Source organism: Eptatretus burgeri, chromosome 4 (genome assembly GCF_056783735.1).
Source record: "Eptatretus burgeri isolate ZD-2024b chromosome 4, Ebu_testis_v1, whole genome shotgun sequence".
NCBI classification, from domain to species: Eukaryota; Metazoa; Chordata; class Myxini; order Myxiniformes; family Myxinidae; genus Eptatretus; species Eptatretus burgeri.
Window position 1 is genome coordinate 7,489,357 of NC_140964.1, and position 26,686 is coordinate 7,516,042.

General features: G+C 46.1%; 2 protein-coding genes across 3 annotated transcripts in view; both read right to left on the bottom strand.

Annotated features, from left to right (window-relative positions):
* The window catches only part of LOC147027419 (transmembrane protein 132E-like), an 81,851-nt gene extending 67,640 nt beyond the window's left edge, over nt 1-14,211 (bottom strand). Inside the window, exons 1-2 of one of the 2 annotated variants that reach the window (XM_085876782.1) lie at nt 13,993-14,211; nt 5,172-5,293 (exon numbers count right to left, since the gene is read on the bottom strand). In XM_085876782.1, coding sequence (XP_085732908.1) covers nt 5,172-5,293; nt 13,993-14,071 — 201 coding nt within the window. In that variant the 5' untranslated portion in view covers nt 14,072-14,211. Of the gene's footprint in view, nt 1-5,171; nt 5,294-13,038; nt 13,360-13,992 lie in introns of those variants that run through there. The other variant, XM_085876781.1, reaches the window with a different exon arrangement.
* A 7,195-nt stretch (nt 14,212-21,406) lies between these two features.
* LOC147027420 (dnaJ homolog subfamily C member 30, mitochondrial-like) lies at nt 21,407-26,251 on the bottom strand. Its single transcript, XM_085876787.1, has 2 exons — nt 25,610-26,251; nt 21,407-22,641 (listed from the first exon to the last, which is right to left on the bottom strand). The coding sequence occupies exons 1-2, from the start codon at nt 25,991-25,993 to the stop codon at nt 22,375-22,377; spliced, it is 651 nt and encodes a 216-aa protein (XP_085732913.1). The 5' UTR covers nt 25,994-26,251; the 3' UTR covers nt 21,407-22,374.
* Between the last annotated feature and the right edge of the window lie 435 nt (nt 26,252-26,686).

Here is a 26,686-nt window from a genome sequence, read left to right on the forward strand (position 1 = left end):
GTAACCAACTGTTATCTGCAAATTTCTCACATTGTGCAACTTGCTGCAAATTATCGATACGATCCTTCCATCCATCCATCCATGGGGACCATTCTCTATGCAGTGTTGGTGCTGCCTAAGCAGTCTCCTTGGCTATTGGGCACAATCCTGGATGGGTCGCCACTCTGACACAGGATACCAGCAAGCTGGTACTCATATTTTGCCGACCTCGGAAGGATGACAGGCAGAGTCAACCCCACCTGGTATCAATTCAACAGCCGAGGGGGAGTTGAACTCAGGATCCTCGGATCCCAAGGCCACCACCCTAACCATTAAACCAACACCAGGCATATGCGTTCCCTCAACCTCATAATGACCATCCTCAAGTGAGCTATTTCCTCACACTTCCTGCAACAGTAAGAACCCTCTGCTTCCCCTATTGTTCACGTGGCCCACATTGAGCATCTATCATGTTTTATGAACTCCTCTTTCTTTCTCCTTCGGTCTCTATTTATACCCTTTTTATCCCCATACCCCCAAAGCCCCAACTGACAATGCCAAACTTAACATGAGGCCTCCCCCTGCTTCTTTCAATAAACTAACACAAATACCTGCTAAAACTGTTATGAACACAAATACAGCTTTACAAGTACAGTTCCACAGCCCCTGAAACAAATCATGATAACAAATTACGCAAAACAACAACAAAAAAAAACACTTGTTTTGTTCTGGCCAAGTTTACCCTCTTGCGAGCGACAGGAAGTTCCTTGTATATCCTTGAATATTGTGTCCATTGAAATGAACATGACAAATGTTGCTGTCTCTCATTCCTCTGGTCTGATGTCGAGTACAAATAAAACAAGAAAAAGAGCAATGAGAGATTGCAGACCCTCATCAGGACTTCTTTTGAGTGGTGTATTTTTGTAGGTTTTAGGGTAAATCCAAAATGGCTGCCAAACCATGTGACCTATGATATCATACGTGTGACCTTTTTGTTCCTCATGGACAGGCAGTCATACATGTAACGTTTTGCCTCAATCTGTTCAGCCACTTCAGAGAAGAAGATTTTTGAAGTTTTAACAAAAGAAAAAAAAATGGCTGCCGAATCACATGATCGATGACGTCATGATTTATTTTTCTGTGGACCATTTTATCCCGAGATGACCTTCAAAAATTTTCACACTGATCGGATGTGACACTCTACATATGCAATTATGACATCATAACAAGGGCACCTATGATGTCATTAAAAAAAAATCACACTCATTCCCCATGAAGAGTACTTGCCATGGGCAAAGTTTCAATGTTTTCCTTGTTGCAGTTTCAGAGATACAGAGGTCCAAAGTTTTTCCAATATGGCTGCCACACCACGTGACCTACGACGTCATAATTATCATTAAAGCATTCTACATGAGTAGTTGCAGCAACGGTGAAAATTTTGTCTCAATCCGACAAGCGGTTGCGGAGAAAAACACGAAAGTTCTGTGCGGACAAACAAACAAACGGAGCCAAATGCAATTCCCTCTCCTCTGGCGAGGGTAATAATTTATCTATTTATTAATGACCTGAATATATGATTAAGCTTGTTATAAAACCTTTCTTTAAAATGCACATTTTTTTCATCACATTGTCAAACCTCTACTCAAAATGTGATATCCAGTAATAGCAGAGCTGACCCGTCGCTTCGCTGATGGACCAATTAGTCGTCCTGTTAGCCAAAAATTTTGGGCAAGAAGGAACATGAAAGGAAGACAAATTTACCCATGCATAGAGTGCTTTAACTCCTACTCCCTGCCCCGTCGTCCCCGACAAGTCCCGCTTCACCCCTCCTTTGCCCCCCCGTTCGTCCTGATGTCACATTTCCACTAGAAATGTCACACACAATGACAGGCTTTGACAGGCCCCTCAGTTTATTATTTTTTTGTGGGGGGGGGGGGGGCAGTGGAGAAGGGAAGGAGAACAAAATTACCCATGCGAAAGTGCTTGAACGTCAGCGTTGCCCAACACTACCAGGTGGTGCTACACGGTACATGTATTCCTCTGACATGTATTGACTTCCAGATTCACTTCGTAGCTTCTCTGGAATACCATGTCGACAAAACTGCTGCTTGAGGACTTTGATCACAGAGCGAGCCGTAACGTCCTTGAGGCAGTCTACCTCCACAAACTTGGAGTATTAGTTGACTGTGAGCAACTACTGCTTTGCTTCAAAATAAAAAATATCACTCGCAACTTCGATAAATGGAAGATCAGGTGTATAAGTTGGCAAGAGGGGCTCCCGTTGTTGAGCTCTTTGATGCTCAGCACACTTGCAACAACTCTGGACCGTTTCTTCAATGCCCGAGTTCATTGAGGGTCAGAACATGACCTCATGAGCACGCTGTTTGCACTTGGTCATTCCCAAGTGAGATTCATGAATCAACTTGAGCATTTTGCGCCTGGGGGTTGGTGGGATGACAAGCCGCATGCCTTTGTAGACAATATCGTCTGAGACTGCCAACTGCGTTTTGGAATCAAAGGACGGACTGGTCCTGGGACTTCCTTTCGAGAGTCAGGCCATCCCTCCCGAATTACATTGCAGAGAAGGCTCAATTCACTGAGTAGCTTCTTGGATTTCAAGATATTTCTCATTCGTGATTGCAAGGAACTGGAACATGTTGACAGAGTCAAGGTCCTTGCCAGCTTCCGAGCCGGTGCTTGGTAGAGGTGCACGGGACAATGTGTCTGGAAGCACTTGCTCGGAACCACGGCAATACTTAACCTCCAAATCATACCACTGAAGCTTGAGCAGTATGTGCTGTAAACGTATGGGAGAAGATATGAGAGGCTTCTTGAAGATTTCCTCGAGAGGCTTATGGTCATTATATTCCACTGCTGATTTCCCAAATATGTAGGAGTGAAACACCTCTGTTGCATGGACGATTGTGAACATTTCTTTTCAATCATGGCATAGCAACACTCTGTATCGGTTAGGCTGTGTGATGTGAATGCTATGGGGTTGCCGTTCTGGAGCAAACAGGCTCCCACGGCATTCTGGCTGGTATCGCCCTGTATTTCGACAGGCTGACTTACATCGTAGTACTGGAGGAACGGGGAAGAAATACATGCATGCTTCAGTTTTTCAAAAAATCACTCCTGAGCCAACTGCCAAATGAATTCCACATCAGTTATGCAGAAAGCATGGAGAAGTTTGCTCATGTCACTTAGGTTGGGGATAAATCTCCCTAAATACTGTACGAACCCAAGGAAACACTTGACGCTTTTTTTGTCTGTTGGACGTGGCATTTTCACAACTGCTTCTGTCTTGAGTGGATCTATCCACACTCCTACTGTGAGCAGGTGGCCTATGTCAAGGACCGAAGATTTTCAGATCTGGCACTTCCTAAAGTTTAGCTGCAGGTTATAACGTGCAGCCCACTGGATAACTCGCTTCAAAACATAGTCATGATGTCTAATGTCGCAACCGGCAACGAGGATGTCATCCATCACTACTGTTGCCCATTCAATCCCTTCCAGCATCTGGTCCATAATTCGCTGGACTATCTCAGGAGAGCACTTCAAACCATAGGGAAGATGCAACCAGCGGAATCTCCCCATAGGTGTATTGAATGTGGTCAAGAATGAGGATAGCTTGTCATGACAGACTTGCATAAATCTGCTGCGGGCATAAAGCACAGAAAAAAAACTTAGCTCCAGGGATTTCAGCGAAGACTTCCTGAACAGTTCTCATCAGGTAGTGCTCACACTTTATGCACTTGTTCAAGTCCTTGGGGTCGATACAGATGTGGACTTTACCTTTGCGAAGAGCTACGACCATGGAACTCACCCACTCAGTTGGGCATTCAACCTTTGTGATGTGACCTTCGGCAACCATCTCTTTTAGCTTATCAACTATCTTCTCCTTCAGTGCTGCAGGTTGTCTGCGAGGAGGGTGAACTACTCCGTGACCCTTCTGCAAGCTTGATCCGATAAGTTCCAGAAAGAGTTCCAATTGTCTTGCCAACTTTTGGAAACACAGACACCACTGCTTTCTGAGGCTAATTGACTGGAAGCTGAACCAGAGACAACTTGTCAAGCTTGATAATGAGGCCGAAGGCTTCAGACGGAGCACCTGATATTACATTCTCCTGATCAAGGTAAATGACTTCAAAACTGGCCTTCATAGTATTGCCCTTGTGAGAGAGAGGGATTGCCACTGTAACTACAGGATGAATAATGTGATTCAAGTAAGTTTTCAGAACTTTTTGCGATGTTTGAAGATCGCCTGCAAGGTGCTGAACTGATTGATAGTTGCTGAGTGTTAGCATGTTGCATCTAGCGCCCGTGTCGATCTGTAACCGAGTTGGTTGATCCACCACCGATACAGTCTGTGCCCACTTGTAGATCCTTAGAACATCAAATTCCTGGACTCGTTCTTGAGGAAGATCTACGCTTTAGCCAGTGAGAGCTCCTCTCCCCTCGAGTTGTTCACGGACCCTCTTATCATGACTGCCATAAATGATGCAACCGGCGAGGATGCCATCTGGGTTTCGGTAATCACAATCCATGAGAATTATCCTCAAATCTTTTATAAAATGCTCAAAAGACTCAACACTCCATTGGTACCTTTACTTCACGCAGTGTCTGGCAACTCTTTTATTTTTCCTGGGCTGCATATCGTTCTGAAATTTGTCGAGTACTTTCTCCGGGTCGTCTTTGTCTCCTTCCTTCCAAGCTAGAGGTTGGTAGATTTGACGACCTTGTTCACCAATCTACGTTCCGAGCCATCCTGCTTGACGAGGCTTTGGTAGATCTGTGAGCGGCCCAGATAGGACAAAACTGACGTGATTTCTGAAACGCCGAAACTCCTGATAGAGGTTAAGACTATCACAGTCGATCGACGGATGTTCGAAGTTCGGCGATGACATGTTGAGAGAGATGGATGGCGGTTGATGGCATGAATATATAAAACATACTTCTGACACCATGTAATAAGTTCACACAGACTCCATTGTGTCGCAAGCGAGAGCGTGTTTCTTTCCACGATGACGTCTTCACGTACGCAATCGACAACTCAAAAAAAAACAAGAACAACGACGTAACAACAACAACGATGAAGCCCAGTGCATGTTACAGCTACTTCAAGCCTCGATGAGAAAAAAACATGAAAAGTCAGCTGGTGTTTATAATGTCTGAGAGTCCAGAACATGTACCTGCAGCCGGAAGTCCGTACTATTGTGCCTGGGCCACAGGGCGAAGGACAGGTGTCCACGAGGCAAGGACAGGTGGGCAGGCAGTACCAGGTCTTGTGTCTGCACCTCAGAACTTGGGAACCCTGAAGGACAAAACATGGGTGTTCGGGAGGGGGGAGACATGGGATGGTAGTGCGTTGATGGGTACCCAAATCGTTAGAACAGTGTAATTGTCGAGAAAACAAAGATGAAAAACGACATTTGTCAATTTTAAAAAAGAGAAATTTTGATTTACCTCCTGGTTCAAAAGTCATTCATGATTTACCATAATGATGAAAGAATCATGATGAAAGAATCATGATGATTTCCCTGCTAGCTTTTTAAAGGCATCTCTGTGAGTCTACTCAGGTAAGGGGTCATGGACGTAAAGATGCATAACCAAGATGAACGAATGATCAAGAGCAGGGAATGTGGGAAAAGAATGACATGGAGGAATTCGAGTTAGTGTCAATGGAATTACACACAGTGGATGGTCATTCGTCACAATCGGATTGTCCTTGTAAAGTTATTTATTTTTCTACACGAAGTGGAGACTCGTGGAAGGGCTTGAAAACAGAACAGTCCAGACTGAGTGAACACGGTGGAAAGGAGGGACACACTACATGCTGTTGTGGGCCTGGGGTCGGTGGCGAGAACAACCGTTAGGTGGAGAAGTTTACTCCGTCTCCCACCAGACTCCCCAGAATTTATAGGCCGTCGCTCCGGATAACTCCGAAGCTGGCGGGTCGATTAATTGACCGTGAAACGCCAATATCTCAACCGCGTGGCGTAGGGTTAATTGTCTAGATCCCAAAATACCTAAATAACCACGCAGTCTTGGCTACCGGGGATTCACACCCTCGGAATGAAAGGCCGAACCGAATCACTCTACCAGCTACGGTAGAGTATCAACTTCCACCTACCAACTCCGGCTCGGATGCAGTCGAGTGGGCCTGCCCAGGACGTTCCGGCTAGGATTAACGGATTATCGGGGATGAAACCACGTCTGAACTCAGACCCGGACCATGCTGGACCAAATAAAGAAAGGACAGAAACGAGCTTGGAACATTTCTAATAATTTATTTACAGTAAATAAAAGACAAGAGAAGCGAGACTTAAAGCGAATATTCAATGCAAGTATTTACAATGGGCAAAAACACTTATGCAGTTCTACTTACAAGACAGGCCCAACACACTCAGACACACACACACACAAATGAAAAGAAAATCCAAGGTTCTTTATTCGACCCTCCAGCTGATGAGTGAGACGAGCTGGGGGTCAAAGTTTGGCTTGTACCTCGTCGTCGGAGGGAGGGCGTGCTCCATGATGCGGCACTTGACAAAGGTCGTTGGTCCGATCTCCAGTCGCACGTGGGGGACTCGAGGCCCGTGGCGGAGTTCGGGTGGCGAATAATCGGGGTCCACGGAGCGTCGCTCTGTCCTTCCTTGTAGAGGGCCAGCAGAGACACGTTCGCCGCCTCAATGGCCCTCCGCTCAACCCTCGTGACAGCAAAAAAAAAAAAAACCTTCGTAACAGCAAAAACCCTTCGTCCACAGAACTCCTCTTACACTGAACTCTACAACAACACCTCAGAGAGTGCTCTGGAATTTATGGACCTCCCTCAGTGGGGAGGGGCCTTGGTCAGCACACCTCGCTGTTCCCCTCTAATTGGCCAGGATCCTACGGGCACAGCCTTCCTGGGTGGGATTTCGGCCATGCCGGAGAAACCCGCCCCTCCCCTCCACACGTGCCCATATTCGTCAAAAAGAAGGTACAAAGTTTGTGGGAGCCGAGAAGAAACTGCCAGAGATTCTGCCTCGGACAGCGAGTCGCGGTTAGGCGATTGAAGCGCTTGTTCAGTGGTGTTTCTGGTTTGTTCGATGGCTTGTTGGATGGTTGGATTTAATAACCTAACTAAAAGACGTCACAAAGCACGTTTTCGAGTCTCCCACTAGACAAAAGGAAAGGGACCTATCTCACACGTACTTACCGGAATAACTGACTTTTGGGACCTGAATGTTGAGTGCTCATAGTTTCCACATCAATATACCACAGCAAGGTAAGGAGGGACACTTGGAGGAAGAATGGGTGAGGAGAGGTATGCACTGATCTCTGTACCTCCTGGGTAGGACGTGCTGAACGTGGACGGTCCTGAAGCCACCGGAAGTGCTCCGTCCGCCATATTCCTTCTCTCACAACACAGAAAGTCCCGCTTACGTCAAAATACCAATACCCTTCTCATTTGATTTTCTCCTTTCCGGATTAAAATAAAAAGCATTGTTATGGTATTGATGAACTTTTCAGGAACACGTGGTGTTCCTAAATCAAGAGACAATGTAACAAACTCAGCATTATGCAAGTATCATTCAGAGAGAATAGTTTTTTTTTTTTTAATGCTTCAAATAACATTCATTCTTTGCTGAAGTAACCATGAACCATGAACCATGAACCATGAACCATGAACCATGAACCATGAACCATGAACCATGAACCATAAACCCTTAACCATTCACCATTAACCATTCAAGCCCCTTCGACACCTCTTCTTCACAGCATGACGCTCACCAAACGGACTTTCTCCCACACCATTCTTTCTTCCTCCTTCCTCTTGGTCTCTCCTTGCCTCTCAAGCCGACTCGTCATGGTGACGTGGCGAAACGACCCCTGTTCTGTGGGATGTCGGATACTCACGTCATGCGCCGAAGGAGCGAATCTGCCAGTGAGAAACCGTGACTGGAGAGGGTTCGTGATCAGGTGGTTCGTTTTTACCAGAACATCGTGACTGGAGAGGATTCGTGATCACGTGGTTCGTTTTTAGTGGGACATCGTGACTGGAGAGGGTTCATGATCACGTGGTTCGTTTTTACCAGAACATCGTGACTGGAGAGGGTTCATGATCACGTGGTTCGTTTTTACCAGAACATCGTGACTGGAGAGGGTTCATGATCACGTGGTTCGTTTTTACCAGAACACCGTGACTGGAGAGGGTTCGTGATCAAGTGGTTCGTTTTTACCAGAACACCGTGACTGGAGAGGGTTCGTGATCACGTGGTTCGTTTTTATCAGAACATCATGACTGGAGAGGGTTCGTGATCAGGTGGTTCGTTTTTACCAGAACATCGTGACTGGAGAGGGTTCGTGATCACGTGGTTCGTTTTTACCAGAACATCGTGACTGGAGAGGGTTCGTGATCACGTGGTTCGTTTTTAGCAGGACATCATGACTGGAGAGGGTTCGTGATCACGTGGTTCGTTTTTAGCAGGACATCATGACTGGAGAGGGTTCGTGATCACGTGGTTCGTTTTTATCTGAACACCATGACTGGAGAGGGTTCGTGATCACGTGGTTCGTTTTTACCTGAACATCATGACTGGAGAGGGTTTGTCTATCGTTTGTCAGACTTTGTGTCCAACAAACAGTTGCTGAGAGACACTCAAATGAGATTTGTTACCTGCATAGTCCGTGAGCATCAGCTGCGGCTGTCTGGACATGTGTCTCGTTTTCCTGACGCTGATCCTGCTCACCAGATTCTCTCAGCGAGGGAGCCTCGTGAGTGGAGGAGGCCAATGGGCCGACCACGTGCCTTGTCGTTGCGGCAGGTTGATCAACATCTCAAGGAGATGGGGCTGGGCCAGGCATTTGCCTGGGGGATGGCCAGAAGGAGGCCCCTGGAGTACCGGCAGAAAGTGGACACAGCGACGTGCTGCTCCGGCGCATGCTCCCATACCTGACCTGACCTGAGGGTTCGTGATCACATGGTTCATTTATACCGGGACATCGTGACTGGAGAGGGTTCGTGATCATGTGGCACAAACATCTTAATGATCCATAATTTAATGAGAAGAGATAAATTCTCGGCAAACTTGTTAAACTGGTTGGGAATTTGCCCCCCCCCCAGAACCCAGCGCCCATGGGCAAATGACCCCCTCTGCACCCCCCTCAGTATGCCACTGCAGGAGGGGGGATATAATAACCTGGAAAGGAAGAGTGGGCTGAGGTGGCTTTATGAAGGCAGAAAAGATCATGAGTATGGATGAGGGAACAACCATCTGCAACCATCTTGAAGCCCCAGAGGGAAAATCATGTGATTGAATAGATTGAGGAAGTTGGTTACACAGGTAAGAGAAAAGAGGAAGAAATGAGTGTGGGTGAGCAGGAAACCTGGAGTTTGCTCGTTTCACCAAAAGTGGGTTCGTAGCACACCGTGTGCACCCTGCAAAAACCCGGGTGGGAGGGCAGGGGACGGAGAAGGGTATGGGAGGGGGACACAGAAAGGGCAGAGGCTGCAAGATGAAAAAGGAAGTGGTAGAAGACAGAGAGAGGCCACAAACCTGTATGCAATACAGGAATAACAGGCCCATGGGCTGATCTTAATTGCAGGAGATTCCAATTATCTTGAAGGCCATGGTGTCCACGGCATCAAGGTGAGCACGCACGGTATGAGACAGGGGAGGCAGGGGAGCCAGCCCAGAGGGGAGAGTAGTACTCCATCAAGCTTCAGATGAAGGCCTTGTCCGGTGGACGAGGAGTTCAGGTGCGCCAAGGAAGGACTTTGTACGACGGAGGATGCACAGTTGGCAGCTAGCTTTGGGGGCCAATTTTGAAATGTGGTTTACCAAGAAAGATCATGGCTGATAATGAGACACAGACATTTGAGTGACTGAACTTCCTCAAAAGGGTTGTTAAAAAAGTAGATAGGAGGGTTTGCCAGACGGTCCTTTTGGAGAGTTCGGTCTTTAATTCCATTCACTCTCCCCTTTATCTATGTTAATTTACATTACTGCACACACGATCCTCTCTTCACGTATGCATGCACGCCACAAACACATAGCAACAGGGACTGCTTCATTAGCATATGCCACCAAAATCCCGTTCAAACAGCGTGCCATTCCCCAACGGACACTTCATTTCGACCTTCTCTGTACTCAAACCACAATGCTACAGCCTTCATATGACCACCACAACGCCTCCCTGAAAGTCCCCACAATAACCTACACTCACCCTCCTGACCACAACCACTCCAAACGCTTCAATCTTCTCATCACAAATGCCATAATGTTTCAACCACCTCACCACAACTGCGATGAAATTCTGCAACGACAGTCAGCACCCCAGACACTCGCCACTATCCTTTGAGGATCGTGGGGAACCATAGACGCTACCTACCATGGCGGATGCTTGTGTTCAGAACATATCAGTGTGCAACTCAAAGCGCAAGCATGTGCTGGAATCCATTCGTCGTCTGAATAGCCCTGGCACTCCGCTCATTTGGTACCCAGCCACGTTCATGGCCAGAAAGCGCTCCCAGAAACCCACACTCCATGCTAATTCTGGAGCTCCATCATGCAGCCGAGTTCAGGGGTGAATAAGGCCATGTTCGGCTTTGGAGCCTCACGGGGGAGGGGCTACTTCTTGGGAAGGTGTCCGTGCACCAATGGGGGAAACGCCTACCAATCATCCTGATCTGACTTTGGGCTCTTCCCTTGCCAGACATCGATAAACACCCTGCAAGTCACTGAGAAAAGAGTTGAAAAGTGGTTGAGCAGCGAGACTTTTGTTGAGAGGCAGAGGTAGTTGCTGAGGTCTGGGTGCTGAGTGCTCGGCGAAGAAGGGAGAGTCCTGGCTTGGTCAGCACCGTGAGGATCGTGGATCAAAGGAGGCGGAGCAGAGTGCTGAGTGGGCGGAACGCCAACCCGATCGTAGACCATTAGCATTTACATTTACAGACCTTCTCACACCACTGTAAGCTTTCCTCTCACACGTTTCTTATCTTCTGTCTCATCTGCTGTGAACGCACAAGAGTTAAAATAGCAACCTCCAGACTCGCACCTCTTCACATTTTCCTTCTCTGCACCACACCTGCATTTCATTGCACTTCATTTGCACCCTCCCCCCTCACACCCCCAACTCACGCACCTTAGACACCCCCAGTTTTCTTCCCTCTTCCCCCCTCCGAAGCAACTGGGAAGCATGGGCCCGTCGGCCCCACCAGGTACCATAGAGGTCGTCAACACCTCATACTTTTTCTTTCTTTTTTTGCTCTCTAATTTCCCCGGGCGTGTGTCTGATGGTGCCTGTCTTGTTCGCATACCGGAATTAAGACTGTCAAAGTTTAGATCGGAATAGCTCTGCGCTGTGTCTTTGTCTTGTGAAGACTTAAATTTATTTTGTCGCACCTCACAAATCCTTGCTTTCTGCTGCTTTACATGTTGCTTGTTATAAAATCTTTTATTGTGCCACATGACCTTCCCTGACCTGAATTACAAATAAACCTGGTTGTTATAAGTGTATCCAGCTCATTCTCTCTTTTCCTCCATTGGTCCAGCGTAGTCCACACAGGTTTTCCGGGAAGTTCTACCCCACTAATTTGCTCTTGTGAGCTGGTGCGTACTTGGCAGCTCCACTCGGCCACACCTGATATGGTAAGTAAATGCAAGTACGCACTGAGGGCACGAAACTCACTTGATGGTGTCAATGCACCGGAAACGGGAACACGTGAAGTAGTGTAACCCTGCTAGGATTGGCGGTACCAATCGGCGTTTTTGGTTGCTTAGCAACCCACCAACGCACGGAGTTATCTGTGCTCGGCGGCCTCGGGGCTTGGTGTTCGGGGGGGTACCCGAGTGCTTCCCCTCGTGGCGAGACTCGAACTCCGGATTCATAACAATATAGATGAGGAACAAGACTGGCCCCAAAAAAACGGCCTTGGCGATCTTGCCAGCCTCCACTGGGAAAGGGGAGGAGAGGGTTCCATTGATGGCAACACGTTGACTGTGTGATCGGAAGTAAGAAATCAAGGAATGACGGCCTTCTATGCCACAGCCAGATAGCCTGACAAGCAAAGCAGGATGCCAGAATGTGTCGAATGCAAGAAATATACCCAAGGAGACAGACCTAATGTTGTTTGAGATTGAGGGTCTCCATCTATTTCTGAGAGAGGAGCAGAAGCATGTCCAGAGTTGAGTGACTGGGCCAGAATCCATACTGATAGTCAGAGATCAGACAGTTTGAAAACAGGAAAGATAACATCAGAACCAAGGATGGATTCCATGACTTTGCTTTTAATTGGAAGAAAGTTCACTGGCTTATAGTTGGAATGGTCTGTTATTGTCCCATTCTTGTGGATGGGAGTGATGTTTGCTGACTTCCATGCAGAGGAGAGGAAGCCAAAGGAGGACAGACTGAATAGGGCAGATTGAAGGGAAGCAAGAACGGTAAAGCACGATTTGAGAACATCAGTGGTCAAGGCCGGACAGGACTCTCTTTACCTTTTTGGGTGAGAAGGATATAGAGTCAGTTTGCTTCGAGAGAAGTCTATAATCTCAGGTGAACACAAGTACAGAAGAGGAGAGGGAGTGAACACGTGAGGCGTACAAGATTGGAGGGGGACAACGTTAAAATTCCACGATTTTGTGCATGTAATAAATAAATAAACAAATAACATGTTCCTTCATTAATCAGCTGAACATGTAAAGCTCTTTTCCAGTTCCACACTTCCATCAATGTTTGTAATTCTCCTCTTCCTCCGAGGACAAGGACCCTTCTACAAATGTACAATCCTGATGTGAATATCAGACCTTCAATATGAGAGGGTAAGAGGTTGAAAAGAACCAAATGATGTATTATATAGTTGTATATGTATTAGACTTCGGCAGAGGAATACCTGGTATGTAATATGTGCATGGGTGGTTGAGGTGTGTACATGTACGAGAGACAGGTAAAGGAATACCAACTGCGTTGGTCGATATTTTGGGGGTGCGCACAAATAGTAGACAGGAAGAGGAATACCATGTGTGCAGGTGGATATTTTGTGGTTTGTACAAGTATAAGAGACAGGTGGAGGAATACCTGGTGGAAGTAGCCCAATCAGTATGCATGCTGGAACGAAGACAATCCAGAAGCCATAGGTTGTCATTGCTGAGTGAGACGTCACCGTGGTGTGCAGAGAGAATGACAGCGAATGAGAGCAGGTGGATGGAAAGGCACAAAGAGGAAAAGGGTACAGAAGAAGCAAAGGAATCGAATGAACAGAGGGACAGAGCAAGTTGATGGCGCAGAGACTCGAACAGCTGATTCCTCTCCATGGTAGTCTTGCCCTTTCCACACTCCCTTTTACCCCCTGTCCTCCCCCACGCCCCATCAGCCACTGCTCAATGCCCTCCCCCAACTCAATTCTCTCAAAATTTCAGAAATGCTTTTTCTGGCATGACGCCACTCTCATTCCTCATATCATGCAACTCACGTTCTGCCTCCTGTTCCTGCTGCCCTCCCCTTCACCCCCATCCCATCCCTTCACTCGCCCTTTTCCCAGAGGGAATACGGGGACCATTACCCGATTGATGCGAGTGACATCACATCTCGAGTCGTGTTCCAGCAACGCAAGTGCCTAAAGATCCTGCAGGTCATTCTGAGCATTCCAAAGAAAATGGAATTTGGAGGAAGCTTCACTTGCTCTTGAACAATGAAGAATTAGCACCACGTTTTCTCTGTTGACAGTGAAATGGCATCAAAGAAGTAACTGCAGACATTCTCTCAAGTGGTGCTCAGCACTGTTGTGAGTGGTGCCCATGCATGTCCAGAAGCATTCACCGAATAGTGATCGACGATGAAGTTGAACGAGGTTTTGGCGCAGCATGTGAAAAACTCGGTCCCATTTGTTTGTGACATTGTTTACACAAGAATTGCTAAACGGGCCAAATGGTCCATTTGAAACCTTCCAGCTGTGGAAATGCCACAGGATTTACGACACGAGGGTCTCTGCGCACGACACATGAAAGGTTTTGAAAAGGATTATGTACATACATTGGGAGCATGTGCCGCAGCGCGTCGCTGCGTCCACTTTCCGCAGGTACTCCAGGTGCCTCCGTCTGGCCATCCCCATCGCTTTGGCATAGGACACTCCAGGTAACCACCCGAAGGTACCGCTTCAGGTTAACTCGAGGAGACCGCCGTCTGGAAGACGACAGCTCAGCACCACCCCGACACACACCACAGTGAGTTTTGCGGATCGAAGTGTTTTTGTGGTGGCCAGAGTGCAAATCCTGCCACCAATCTCCTAGGGAAGGTAACCAACAATAACTGTAACATCGATAAATTAACGTACAATTCTTGTAATAAAACGATTCCAATCGCTACCTACTCACAGGCATGACTATAACCACTAACTAATCACAGGTGAACAAGGAACTCTACTCACGAAGAGTAGGTGAGCGATTGCGGGCACACTGAACAAATTCCAGATCCCTGCCATAACCCGACAGGGGTGTAGCCTCATCCTCAGTCAATGATGTTACTTGTAGCCGACTAGCCTCGTGTTACATATGAAAGAAGAATAAGACAGTGTGCGGGTGATCATTCTCATCTTCAACGAGAAGGGCACTTGGTAGGGAGAGCGCATACCTCTGCCACCAAATGCCTGATCCACAAGAACATATCGGGGCCCAATAAATTTTTGAAATATCATGCTATATATCGTTTTTGGCCTGATCTCTCAACGGTCAAGAATCACTTCATACCTGGTGTTGGCTTCATGGTTAGGGTGGCAGGCTTGAGATCCTTGGGTCTTGCATTCAAATCCCACGCAGCTGTTGAAAATTAATACCAGGTGGGGTTGACTCAGCCGGTCATCCTTCTGAAGTCGGAAAAATGAGTACCAGCTTCCTGGGATGATTGAGACATTCGAGTATCCTGCATCGTGGTGGCGACCCAACGAGGATTCTGCCCAATAGTCCAGGAGACTGCTTTGGCAGCACTGACACCCTGTACAGAGTATGGTCCCAATGGATGGATGGATGGATGGATGGAAGAATCACTTTAATAATTAAAAAAAACTGTCAGTTTGTGATTCGGATCTTCACCAAAATCGAATCAATTCTTCCTCGTCACACTCCCAACCTGTCCACCAAGTTTCATCCAAATCCGTCCACAACATTTTTGAGATGTCATGCTACATATCGTTTTTGGCCCGATCTCTCAATGGTGAAGAATCATTAAAAAAAATTCTAGTAGTCAGACACAGATCCGGATCTTCACCAAAATCTAATCAGTTCGTCCTTCTCAAACACCCAACCTGTCCACAAAATTTCATCCAGATCCGTCCTCAACCTTTTGAGATATCCCATACACAAACAAACAAACAGGGGTGAAAACCTCCTTCCACCTTCAGTCGAGGAGGTAATCATCCATTTTTCAAACGAATATATTCCTTCTCACCCATTATCAGTTATGCTCTTTGAAGAGTTTGAACGGGTGACCTATTGTTGGTCTGTACTCAGCCTGAAGGAAGACGTGTTCAGGTTGTACTCTGACTATAGCATACACAGAATTTGGTGAACCATCATCATGTCCCCACATCTCCTCCAGGAATACACTGAGTTCATGTTTAAATGTCTAAATCTATCTTGATATGGGATTTCCCAAAGCTCTTGCACTGGTTTACTTTCTCTCCTCTGGTCCCGTTCAACCGTCTTGGCAACTACCTTGAATCCCAGGTGCTGATATGTTGGCATATTCCAGGTGCGGTCTCATCAGTCCAAAAGAGGAGTGGGAGAGTCTTCCTATTGGGAGTTTGAGTGAGGCTTCTCTTCATGGTCGTGTGATAGTAAGTCATTGGTTGGTTTAGTTGATAGCTGATGAAATATGCTCATGGAATTTGACATTCCTGTTTATGATGAACCCACCACATGAAAGCGAAAACTTGAAGGATTATCCGAGCACGAGGCCAATTTGTTCGACGTAACAACCGAGCAGTTTTGTGCTGCATTTCTAAAGACTTCCATGCATGTCCAAACACACATGGTTAATTAAACAAAGTTATTAACAATTTAATCCCTTCATGGGTTGTTCTTTTTGGACACAATATCGAGGCTCGTAGGAGAGCTAACACATAGAACATAACAAAGGGGGGCAGAGAAACAAGAGGGGCAGGAGAGGGAAGCACAAAACAGTGAGGAACAGAGACATTAGGAGATCTGTGGATGGGAGAGGGATGGGGTGGGGTACATGGGGTAAACAAGACGGACATTACAGGGACTTTCAGGAAGGAAAGCAAGGAATTTTATGGAGGTGGACATGGGGTGGATTAACGAGGGCAGAAAAGATCGAGGTTTTGAATGGGGGAAGATAAGAGATGGTGGTGAAGAGCTGTTTTGAAGACTCGGAGGGAAGAGTGGGATTGAAGAGAGTGAGGGAGTTTGTTCCAGAGGCGGGAAAAAAAAGAGGAATGAAAGAGTGAAGGTGAGCAGTGATTCTTGATTTTGATAGTTTTACCAGAAGGAGGTTGCTGGTGGACCTTGAGTGCCCTGCGGAAATATGGGGGGGCGGAAATATGGGGATCACAGACAAGGTGGGGGTGGGGGGGGCAGCAAGGCTGGAAGGATGGTAGAAGAGAGAAAGACCTCCGACCTGCCTGCGGTGAGAGAGTGAGAGGCCCAAAGACAGCCTCGTCACGGGAGATAAGATACCAATGATCCTAAAAGCCTTCGTTTCCACAGCGTGAAGCTTTCGGGCTTGAGGACGAGGAAGGCCGTTTGTGCCATAAATTGTTCATTTGGTCCAGCACAGCTTTGTAATTTCTGCTCGGTTACGCCGGATCCGAGTCGGTAATAGCGACTCGGTTGGGACAAAGCCGGCCGAGGGTGTGATTAGACGCCCGCGTAGTTAGACGCCCTGGGTACTTAGATAATTGGAATTAGACAAGTAGACCCTACCTCACGCCGTCGAAATATTGGCAACCACGGTCCTTTAAGCGACCCGTCGACTCCGGAGTTATCCGGGGTGAAGACCTTCTATTCCGGTGTTCGGTGGGAGACGGCCCTATTGCTCCATCTCGCAGTCATTCCTCGCCACCGACCCCCAACAATATCGCATGATATTTCAGAAATGTATTGGGCCCGATATGTTCCACTGGATCAGGCATTGATTGGCAGAGGTATGAGCTCTACTGAGTGCCCTTCTAGTTGTTGTTCTTGTTTCTGCATGCTTTATTGCTCGATATTTCCATACTGCTTGGAGGAATTAATATCCTTTTTGTCTAGTTTTGTTCACTCTGCAGTAAAAGAAAACAGCATTCTTTGGCAAGGTTGTTCTCACGTTTGTATTCACGGTTGTTCTCACTGCCCATCAGCGTGGTACAGGTCAACAAACATCTGTACACATATTAAATCGTTTATTTATTTCATAAGGTCTGGCTTCCTGTCCGCTCCTGCCATCATTCCCGCACAAACCAATGAGGTTTTTATTCAGCATCCATGGAGGATTAATTTATGTTGATAATTGATATGGCTTAGAACTTGTTTGGAGTGCAAAGCCCATTCTTCCCATGTCTGAACTTGGTCGATGTTTTTAAAGCCTCGAGGGTCTAGCCCAGCTCGACCAACACCCTTCGTATACAATCATGGCAAAGACAGTTTTTCCGGGAACCAATCGTGAGGTTTGACGTCTTGACATGGGTTTGGGGGGGGGGTTCGGGGGAGGGGGGGAGAGGGGTTCATACATGCCTCATTTTCGCTTTTGTATTTGTTTACGTGCATATATGCCTTATGATAACATGGGCTCAATGTTATTGGGTGTCCGGGTTCCCGGGGTACCTAATTTTAGTGTCGGGCACCCAAATTTTATAAGTGGTCGGGTTTTGGATGCCCGGTTGAGCACCCTGAAAATCGGATAACGAACATCGATTTTGACCCCAATTTTACAATTGCCATGATCGGAGTGAAGATGTTTTTGAAATTCCAAATTAAGAGATACTATTAATAATTCTCAAATACACTACACTCACATGCAGTTTGTGGTGAGATGCAGCGAACTTGCAAATACACGTGAACGAATACATGAAAACCATCGGTTAATTACGACTTACAATTTCATGATCACCTCTGAACTCTATCCAAAAAGAGCGTACACGCCAACACTACGGCTGTTTATAGAAATCTCACAATACTGGAACTTACCAGTGATCAAAAGGGGGATCGTCGTTTTGATTTTTATGTGTTTGAATGAAAAATGGCAAACTGTCTGCAGTTACCGATGTGGAATTCATATAAAACCAATTTCATTTTTACCTTGTGTTGTGGCAATCACTGCACCATTGCTGATTATAAGAAGTCACAAGTCAAGCTCGTATTCTATTTCGTAATTCACGAATCCCATACACAGAGAAGGATGGATCAACATGATTGGTTTTGATGTAGAACTTCATAAATAATTCATCAATTTCGTGAGATCATCAATGATTCATCAACATGAAAAGTGAAACAAATCTCCACAGGGAACACTGAGGCCAAATGATATATCAATACTCCCATAAGGGAGACACGATACATTGGATGCTACGTACTCGACCACAGGAGAAAAAGTGACAAATTCAGAGTTATTTGTAAACAACATTCATACAATAAATCTTGGTGGCGTTGCATTCAGAATATTTTATCACCAGTATGGTACATGAGTAGGCCTACATCAGTCAGGGTTAATAATGCCCGTGTGGACTCGTCTGGAGACCGAGTCATATAACGTGTTCTGAGTGTCGGTCAGTCTCGTCTCCGAGCTATGTTCAGTGATGTAAACACAATCAAGAGGCTCACACAATCTCTCATTTTGATCTTGTGCAGTTTCTGGTCAAGTTTATTTACTCAAAATATGTGAATGAGCTTTTGAGCGTATTGTGCGCACGAAGGGGTGAAAATGAAGCATTCTAGCAGAAATGCACCGGCAAATATTTAGTGAGCCATTGGTCTGCGGTAAATTATTTCACTGAATTTATCATATCAACAGTGGAATGAAACTTTTCTGAAAGTCAATTTACAGGGAGATATTAAAAATATAATTATAATCAATGAGTACACACGATACACCCATAAGAGTAAAGTGTGCCCAATTCGGGCCAGGCTCGATCGATTGAGATAAATTAAAGGAATGAATCTGTAGACTCAATTTGGCTTCATGCTGCGAAAAGACAAAATTTATAGAGTGGGGCAGAAAGTCGAGAGGGGAGTGCTCGTGATGAAGCAGGAGACAAGATGAGGAGGGATGGGGTGGTCGAGAGGAGAGCATGCCCTCATGTTCAGCCAGCAAGAACATCAGCGGGCTCGGTTGATCCCTCTGCCAGTGACGTCATGGTTCTGAGGTCCGATGGACGTTATGGTTTGGACTTTTCAATGATCGGTGTATGTATAAATACCCATGTTTTTTCACACTTCAATGTTGTAGAAAATTAGTTTTATTCTTTTTATTTTCATTGTTCCTTATATTTTCATTGTTCTTTTTATTTCTGTTCTTTTATTTATTCACTTTTTTTTTGCTCTTCTTTATATTTTTATTGTTATTTTTTATTTATATTGTTCTTTTTTTTGTTCTTTTTTATTTTTTGTTATTTTTGTTTCTACAGGGTGCCCCACAGAAAACCAGGAAATTTGGTACAGTTTATTTAAAACAAAACAAAAGCAAACTAAGATGTAGTGTAAAACAAAGATACACTTTATTATATGTTAGTATATTGATATGGTAAAATAGAGCAAAATAAATCTCAAAATCTCAAATTTCCTGGTTTTCTGTGGGGCACCCTGTATTTGTATTTTTTTTAACTGCTCTTTTTCTTTTTTTTTCTTTTTATTGTTCTTTTTACTTTTATTGTTCTTTTTATTGTCATTTTTACTTTTATTGTTCTTTTTGGTTCACGAAAAAATATTTTCATGAAAAAAATAAGTGACCACTATATTCGTTATTGTTGTGTGTCTGTCTGTCCCGATCATAGCTCCGTGGGTTTTGATTCAATCCTGATAAATTTTGGTGGGAGGTTTATATCATGATCTAGTTGTGTTTTCCTGAGAATGGGCGTGGTGCGCCCATTATGGGCGGAGCCACGCCCAAAAAACGTATTTTAGGGGGTAGCCGATTTCAATTTGCATCTTCTCCTCGGGGGTTTGTCGAATCTGACGGGTTTCAGTATTTGGTTAGCCCAATGGCACCTGCATAGCCCCATGGAGCTCAATTTTTCATTTTCGTCCCAAGGTCAAGGTCACTAGGTCACGAACTAAGAAAATTGCGAATTTTTACATAAAAATCCATCTTCTCTGAGGGGTTTGTCAAATCTGGCAGGGGTTTCGGTATTTGGTTAGCCCAATGGCACCTGCATAGCCCGACGGAGCTCGATTTTTCTTTTTCGTCCCAAGGTCAAGGTCACAAGGTCACGAACTTAGAAAATTTCGAATTTTGACAAAAATCATACGACCGCCCAAACTTTGAGAACTCGGATAACAATATTTTTTATGCATAATCTTGAGGTCATTCCCCACCTAAAGTCTTGAAACCATTTTGCTCCATCTCGAACACCTTGCCCGTGGCACCCCCTTCAAGTTTGTTTTTACGCTGATTTCATCAAAGTATGGATAATCCAAGGAGTGTGAAATGCCATATAGCCTATATGACGTTATATTGTTCCTGGAATGTTCCAGAGGAAGTTTTGCACCAAAGGTCATAATCCTTGACCTTTGACCTTTAAAGTTCACAAAGGTCAAATTTTCAAAGTTGTGGAAATCGAACCGGGTTTTCGACCTTCTTGGACGAACTAACTCCAATAAGCTATATCACGTATCCTGTTTCCTTATTTTAATGTCCACAACATTGTTTCGTGACCTTTAAAGGTTATGCAAAGGTCAAATTTTGAAAGTTGGTGAACGAAACCGGGTTTTCGACATTTTGCAGCTTATAACCTGTCACTCGTACCACATCATGTTGATCATTTTTATAACTTGGTCAAACATTATCACATTGTCTCATCCTTGACTTCTGAAACAATCTACATTGTCAAATACCGCTCGTGAACCATCGTCGTCTTCAGACTTGTTACTTTTATTGTCCTTTTTTTTTTTCGGCCACCCAAAATTTGACTTGGGACACCCAGAAAAAAAAAATCAAGATTACAAATAATGGTTTCTGGCAGGACACCCGAAAAAAGATTAATGTGGAGCCGTGGTATAACTATATTATCATATTTATATACATACACTGTATAGTGTGTGTGTGTGTGTGTGTGTGTGTGTGTGTGTGTGTGTGTGTGTGTGTGTGTGTGTGTGTGTGTGTGTGTGTGTGTGTGTGTGTGTGTGTGTGTGTGTGTGTGTGTGTGTGTGTGTGTGTGTGTGTGTATACATGTGGCTCGTGATATACATTTATAAATACCATGGTAAAATGTTATTAATTCGTAATATATCATATCAGATTATTTTTGTTCTTCTTTATTGAGACTGACAGCAGACATCATGTGTGTTCAAAGTGTTGCCCTCCTGGCAATTATTGACCCATGTCGGAAAGCTCCCAGGTGGGTGTACTTGACTTGTGTTCATCTCAAATACGTCCCTCTCCTCTTTAAGAGGAAAAGCAGTTCTCTTTGTGTCCTTTCTTTATGGTTACATCAGACCGATGTAAGATAAAGGTTTACCATGGTTATTCATTGGGACCCTTGTTGATGTATAAACACTGCAGTGAACATGAAGTTCTCTCTGTATAATTAGATCAGATAGATAAGCAAGCATCTGAGATTGGAGCACAAAACTACCAAGGTTCTTCTGACCGAGACAGATAAGGTTAGAGCAAAAAAAAAAACATCTTCATCCATTCCATATACTTCTGCCCTATCTACAATTACATGTACAAAGTACGGTGATGTCACATCTGGACTTATAATAGACATTTATTTAAAGGTACAATTTTGAGTAAAGTAGTTATTTCATTGTGCCAACCAAAGTGTTTGTGAGAGCGGGTGATAAGGTGATGGGAATCAGCAATTATTAGTAAACAGGGATTCAATGACAACGATACAAGCTCGTCCTTCCTTCCCTGAACTGTCCAGCACTTGACATATAAATGACATCACGTCTCCAGTCTGATTACGTCACATCACGGTAGTGATCCACAGGGTGTGTGTGTGTGTGTGTGTGTGTGTGTGTGTGTGTGTGTGTGTGTGTGTGTGTGTGTGTGTGTGTGCTTTGGCCGAGTGCAATTATAATAACAAGAAACATTCCACGTGAACAGACAAACCGAATATAATCAGAGGCAAAAAGGATTTTAGTTAAAGTGCTCATCAGTCAGAACAAAATAGAATAACCCTCGGGGAAGCATCAAATCGATGCCACGAGTCGATCAATGTCATCAGTGATGACGACGAAGACTATGAGTCTTTATTCCTCATTAAAAATAAAACAACGAGCTGATGAATATGACTGCAACGGCCAGCACGGCAACCGGCATAAAGCTCTCTTTGGATCGTTCCTCCATGTTGAGCATCTTTTTCCGCCTTTGCCTCCGATCCTGTACTTCACGCAACTGATGACTGTAGGTGGACCTGTAAAAGGTGTCAAAACCGTACGAGGGACAGTAACGGTGACCACCTGCACCCCACTCTCCAGGAATCGGCTTGCCAGTCTCTCGTGGGGACTGCACAGCCTTTTCGACAGCCTGGAGTGGTAAAAAGGAAAGTTTGGTCAAGTCGCTGTCATACAGTACATGTGCTTATACAGTGCAGTCACGTTACTGTGAAGGACATCGATGGAAATGTGAACACATACTATACACTGGACTTAGCAACATTTCCTCCATTGGTGTTAACGGGCTACCTCATTGGCTAACTTGACATCCCATTTATGGAGGGGTTCCTGAAGGCACGATCCTTGGTCGTCCATTATTTCTCATTCACATAATCTATCTTTCATCCATGAGCTTTGGATCAGCTTCAAAGAAGGAAAAAAAAAAAACTTTCTACACCTTTGAACAAACACCCTACCTTTTATCCACATCTTTGGACAAGCCGCCCTTCCTTTTCTCCACACCTTTGGACAAGCCGCTCTACCTTTTCTCTGCACCTTCGGACAAGCCACTCTACCTTTTATCTACACCTTTGGACAAGCCGCTCTACCTTTTCTCTGCACCTTCGGACAAGCCACTCTACTTTTTATCTACACCATCAGACAAGCCACCCTACCTTTTATCGACACCTTCGGACAAGCCGCCCTACCTTTTCCCTACACCTCTGGACAAGCCGCCCTACCTTTTCTCTACACCGTTGGACAAGCCCCCTACCTTTTATCGACACCTTCGGACAAGCCGCCCTACCTTTTCCCTACACCTCTGGACAAGCCGCCCTACCTTTTCTCTACACCGTTGGACAAGCCCCCTACCTTTTCTCTACACCTTTGGACAAGCCGCCCTACCTTTTCTCCACACCTCTGGACAAGCCGCCCGACCTTTTCTCTACACCGTTGGACAAGCCCCCTACCTTTTATCGACACCTTCGGACAAGCCGCCCTACCTTTTCCCTTCACCTCTGGACAAGCCGCCCGACCTTTTCTCTACACCGTTGGACAAGCCCCCTACCTTTTCTCTACACCTTTGGACAAGCCGCCCTACCTTTTCTCTACACCTCTGGACAAGCCGCCCTACCTTTTCTCTACACCTCTGGACAAGCCGCCCTACCTTTTCTCTACACCTTTGGACAAGCCCCCTACCTTTTCTCTACACCTTTGGACAAGCCACCCCACCTTTTCTCTACACCTATGCACAAGCCGCCCGACCTTTTCTCTGCACCTTTGGACAAGCCACCCTACCTTTTCTCCACACCTTTGGACAAGCCGCCCTACCTTTTCTCTGCACCTTCGGACAAGCCACTCTACTTTTTATCTACACCATCAGACAAGCCACCTTACGTTTTCTCTACACCTCTGGACAAGCCGCCCTACTTTTTCTCTACACCTCTGGACAAGCCGCCCTACCTTTTCTCTACACCTTTGGACAAGCCGCCCTTCCTTTTCTCTACACCTGTGGACAAGCCGCCCTACCTTTTCTCTCCACCTTTGGACAAGCCCCCGACCTTTTCTCTACACCTTTGGACAAGCCGCCCTACCTTTTCTCCACACCTTTGGACAAGCCACCCTACCTTTTCTCTACACCTTTGGACAAGCCGCCCTACCTTTTCGCTACACCTTTGGACAAGTCACCCGACCTTTTCACTTCACATTTGAACAAGCCGCCCTACCTTTTCTCCACACCTTTGGACAAGCCGCCCTCCCTTTTCCCAACACCTTTGGACAAGCCGCCCTCCCTTTTCTCTACACCTTTGGACAAGCCACCCTACCTTTTCTCTACACCTTCGGACAAGCTGCTCTACCTTTTCTCTGCACCTTCCGACAAGCCGCTCTACCTTTTCTCTCCACCTTTAGACAAGCCGCCCTACCTTTTCGCTACACCTTTGGACAAGTCACCCGACCTTTTCACTTCACATTTGAACAAGCCACCCTACCTTTTCTCCACACCTTTGGACAAGCCGCCCTCCCTTTTCCCAACACCTTTGGACAAGCCGCCCTCCCTTTTCTCTACACCTTTGGACAAGCCACCCTACCTTTTCTCTACACCTTCGGACAAGCTGCTCTACCTTTTCTCTACACCTTCGGACAAGCCACCCTACCTTTTCTCTACACCTTCGGACAACCTGCTCTACCTTTTCTCTGCACCTTCCGACAAGCCGCTCTACCTTTTCTCTCCACCTTTGGACAAGCCACCCGACCTTTTATCTACACCTTCAGACACCCCACCCTACCTTTTCTCTACACCTTTGGCCAAGCCGCGCTACCTTAAATCTACACCTCTGGACAAGCCCCCTACCTTTTCTCCACACCTTTGGACAAGCCACCCTACCTTTTCTCCACACCTTTGGACAAGCCACCCTACCTTTTCTCCACACCTTTGGACAAGCCACCCTACCTTTTCTCCACACCTTTGGACAAGCCACCCTACCTTTTCTCTACACCTTTGGACAAGCCACCCTACCTTTTCTCCACACCTTTGGACAAGCCACCCTACCTTTTCTCTACACCTTTGGACAAGCCACCCTACCTTTTCTCCACACCTTTGGACAAGCCACCCTACCTTTTCTCCACACCTTTGGACAAGCCACCCTACCTTTTCTCTACACCTTTGGACAAGCCACCCTACCTTTTCTCCACACCTTTGGACAAGCCACCCTACCTTTTCTCCACACCTTTGGACAAGCCACCCTACCTTTTCTCTACACCTTCGGCCAAGCCACCCTACCTTTTCTCTACACCTTCGGACAAGCCACCCTACCTTTTATCTACACCTTCGGACACCCCACCCTACCTTTTCTCTCCACCTTCGGACAAGCCACCCTACATTTTCACTTTTGGTTCTCTACTGTGCACACCTATTACCAGGTGAACGCTGTGTACCTGCACTTGCCTCACTTTGCCGGTGTTGGTGGACCCCTGTGGACCCTTTTAATCCGGTTTTCTTGTCCACTTCTCCATGTTTGTGTCGATGTCCCACTTCAATCTGCTTCACCAACAACGAAAACAAATTTACTTCGGCCATCGTGTCACGTGACGAGTCGGGGTCGGTTTACTCGTGAACCCACCTGGATGTCGGACGTGGTGAGAACACCCCGATCATACTTCCGACGCAGCGAGGGGTTACCGAGGACCCTGTACGCTTCGACCACTGCCGTGAACCTTCGAGCCGCCTCTTCGTTTCCATGGTTACGATCTGGGTGGTGAAGGAAGGATTGCCGGTAATAAGCCTCTTTGATATGTGAGGGTGATGTGTCCCGGCTCACGCCAAGAACCGAGTACGGGTCTGCGGACGTCGGTCGATCGTTCGTGCGGCCGTGAACACCCTCGGACGGTGCAGTGTGCGTCGGCACAGGACGCAGGAGCACGGCGATGTACGCACGGGGCCTGGGTGCGAGACGACTGGCAGGGAGACCATGAAACCTCATGATGAAGGGAAATACAGGTGTCATGGGACTACCTGTGTCCGTCCGTCCCCCTGTACCACGACTATGTGTGCTATTAACAAAGATATCGATAAACGGATGTTCAAACCTCCAACTTTTTCTGAGAACGAACTGTACTTTCAGCAATCAGTGTTGGAGTTCCTGCCGATCCAAAATCCTTCTACTACTACTACTACTACTACTACTACTACTACTACTACTACTACTACTACTACTACTACTACTACTACTACTACTACTACTACTACTACTACTACTACAACAACAACAACAACAACAACAACAACAACAACAACAACAACAACGACAACATGATGATCAACCGGGCGGGTGGTGACTCGGGAAACCTCCACCTATGAATGGTTCCCTCGAACCCTCTTCTCGACCTCTTACCTTGACACAGGGTCCCAATCGGCTGTTATTAAAATCAAGTACAACCCACAGGTCACATCGTCATGACTTGGTAATCCTTTCAGCTTCCGCCCAACACACGTTTCTCCATTTCAATTCCCCCCTCTGCGCAGAAAATACCGTTCCACAGCTGGCGGAGGTACAATGGCAAATGGTGTCAAGCGGTGTATAGGCACGATACACACGGTGATGTGAAGCGGTGTATAGGCACGATACGCATGACGACGTAAAGCGGTGTATAGGCACGATACACGCGGTGATGTGAAGCGGTGTATAGGCACGATACGC

Bases quoted from the DNA above. Each gene is read 5' to 3' on its own strand.
- LOC147027420 (XM_085876787.1), bottom strand. From the start codon at position 25,993: ATGACACCTGTATTTCCCTTCATCATGAGGTTTCATGGTCTCCCTGCC. The intron at 22,642-25,609 runs GTGGGTTCACGA...TTACCACTCCAG, and splicing joins TCACCACGTCCGACATCCAG to GCTGTCGAAAAGGCTGTGCA.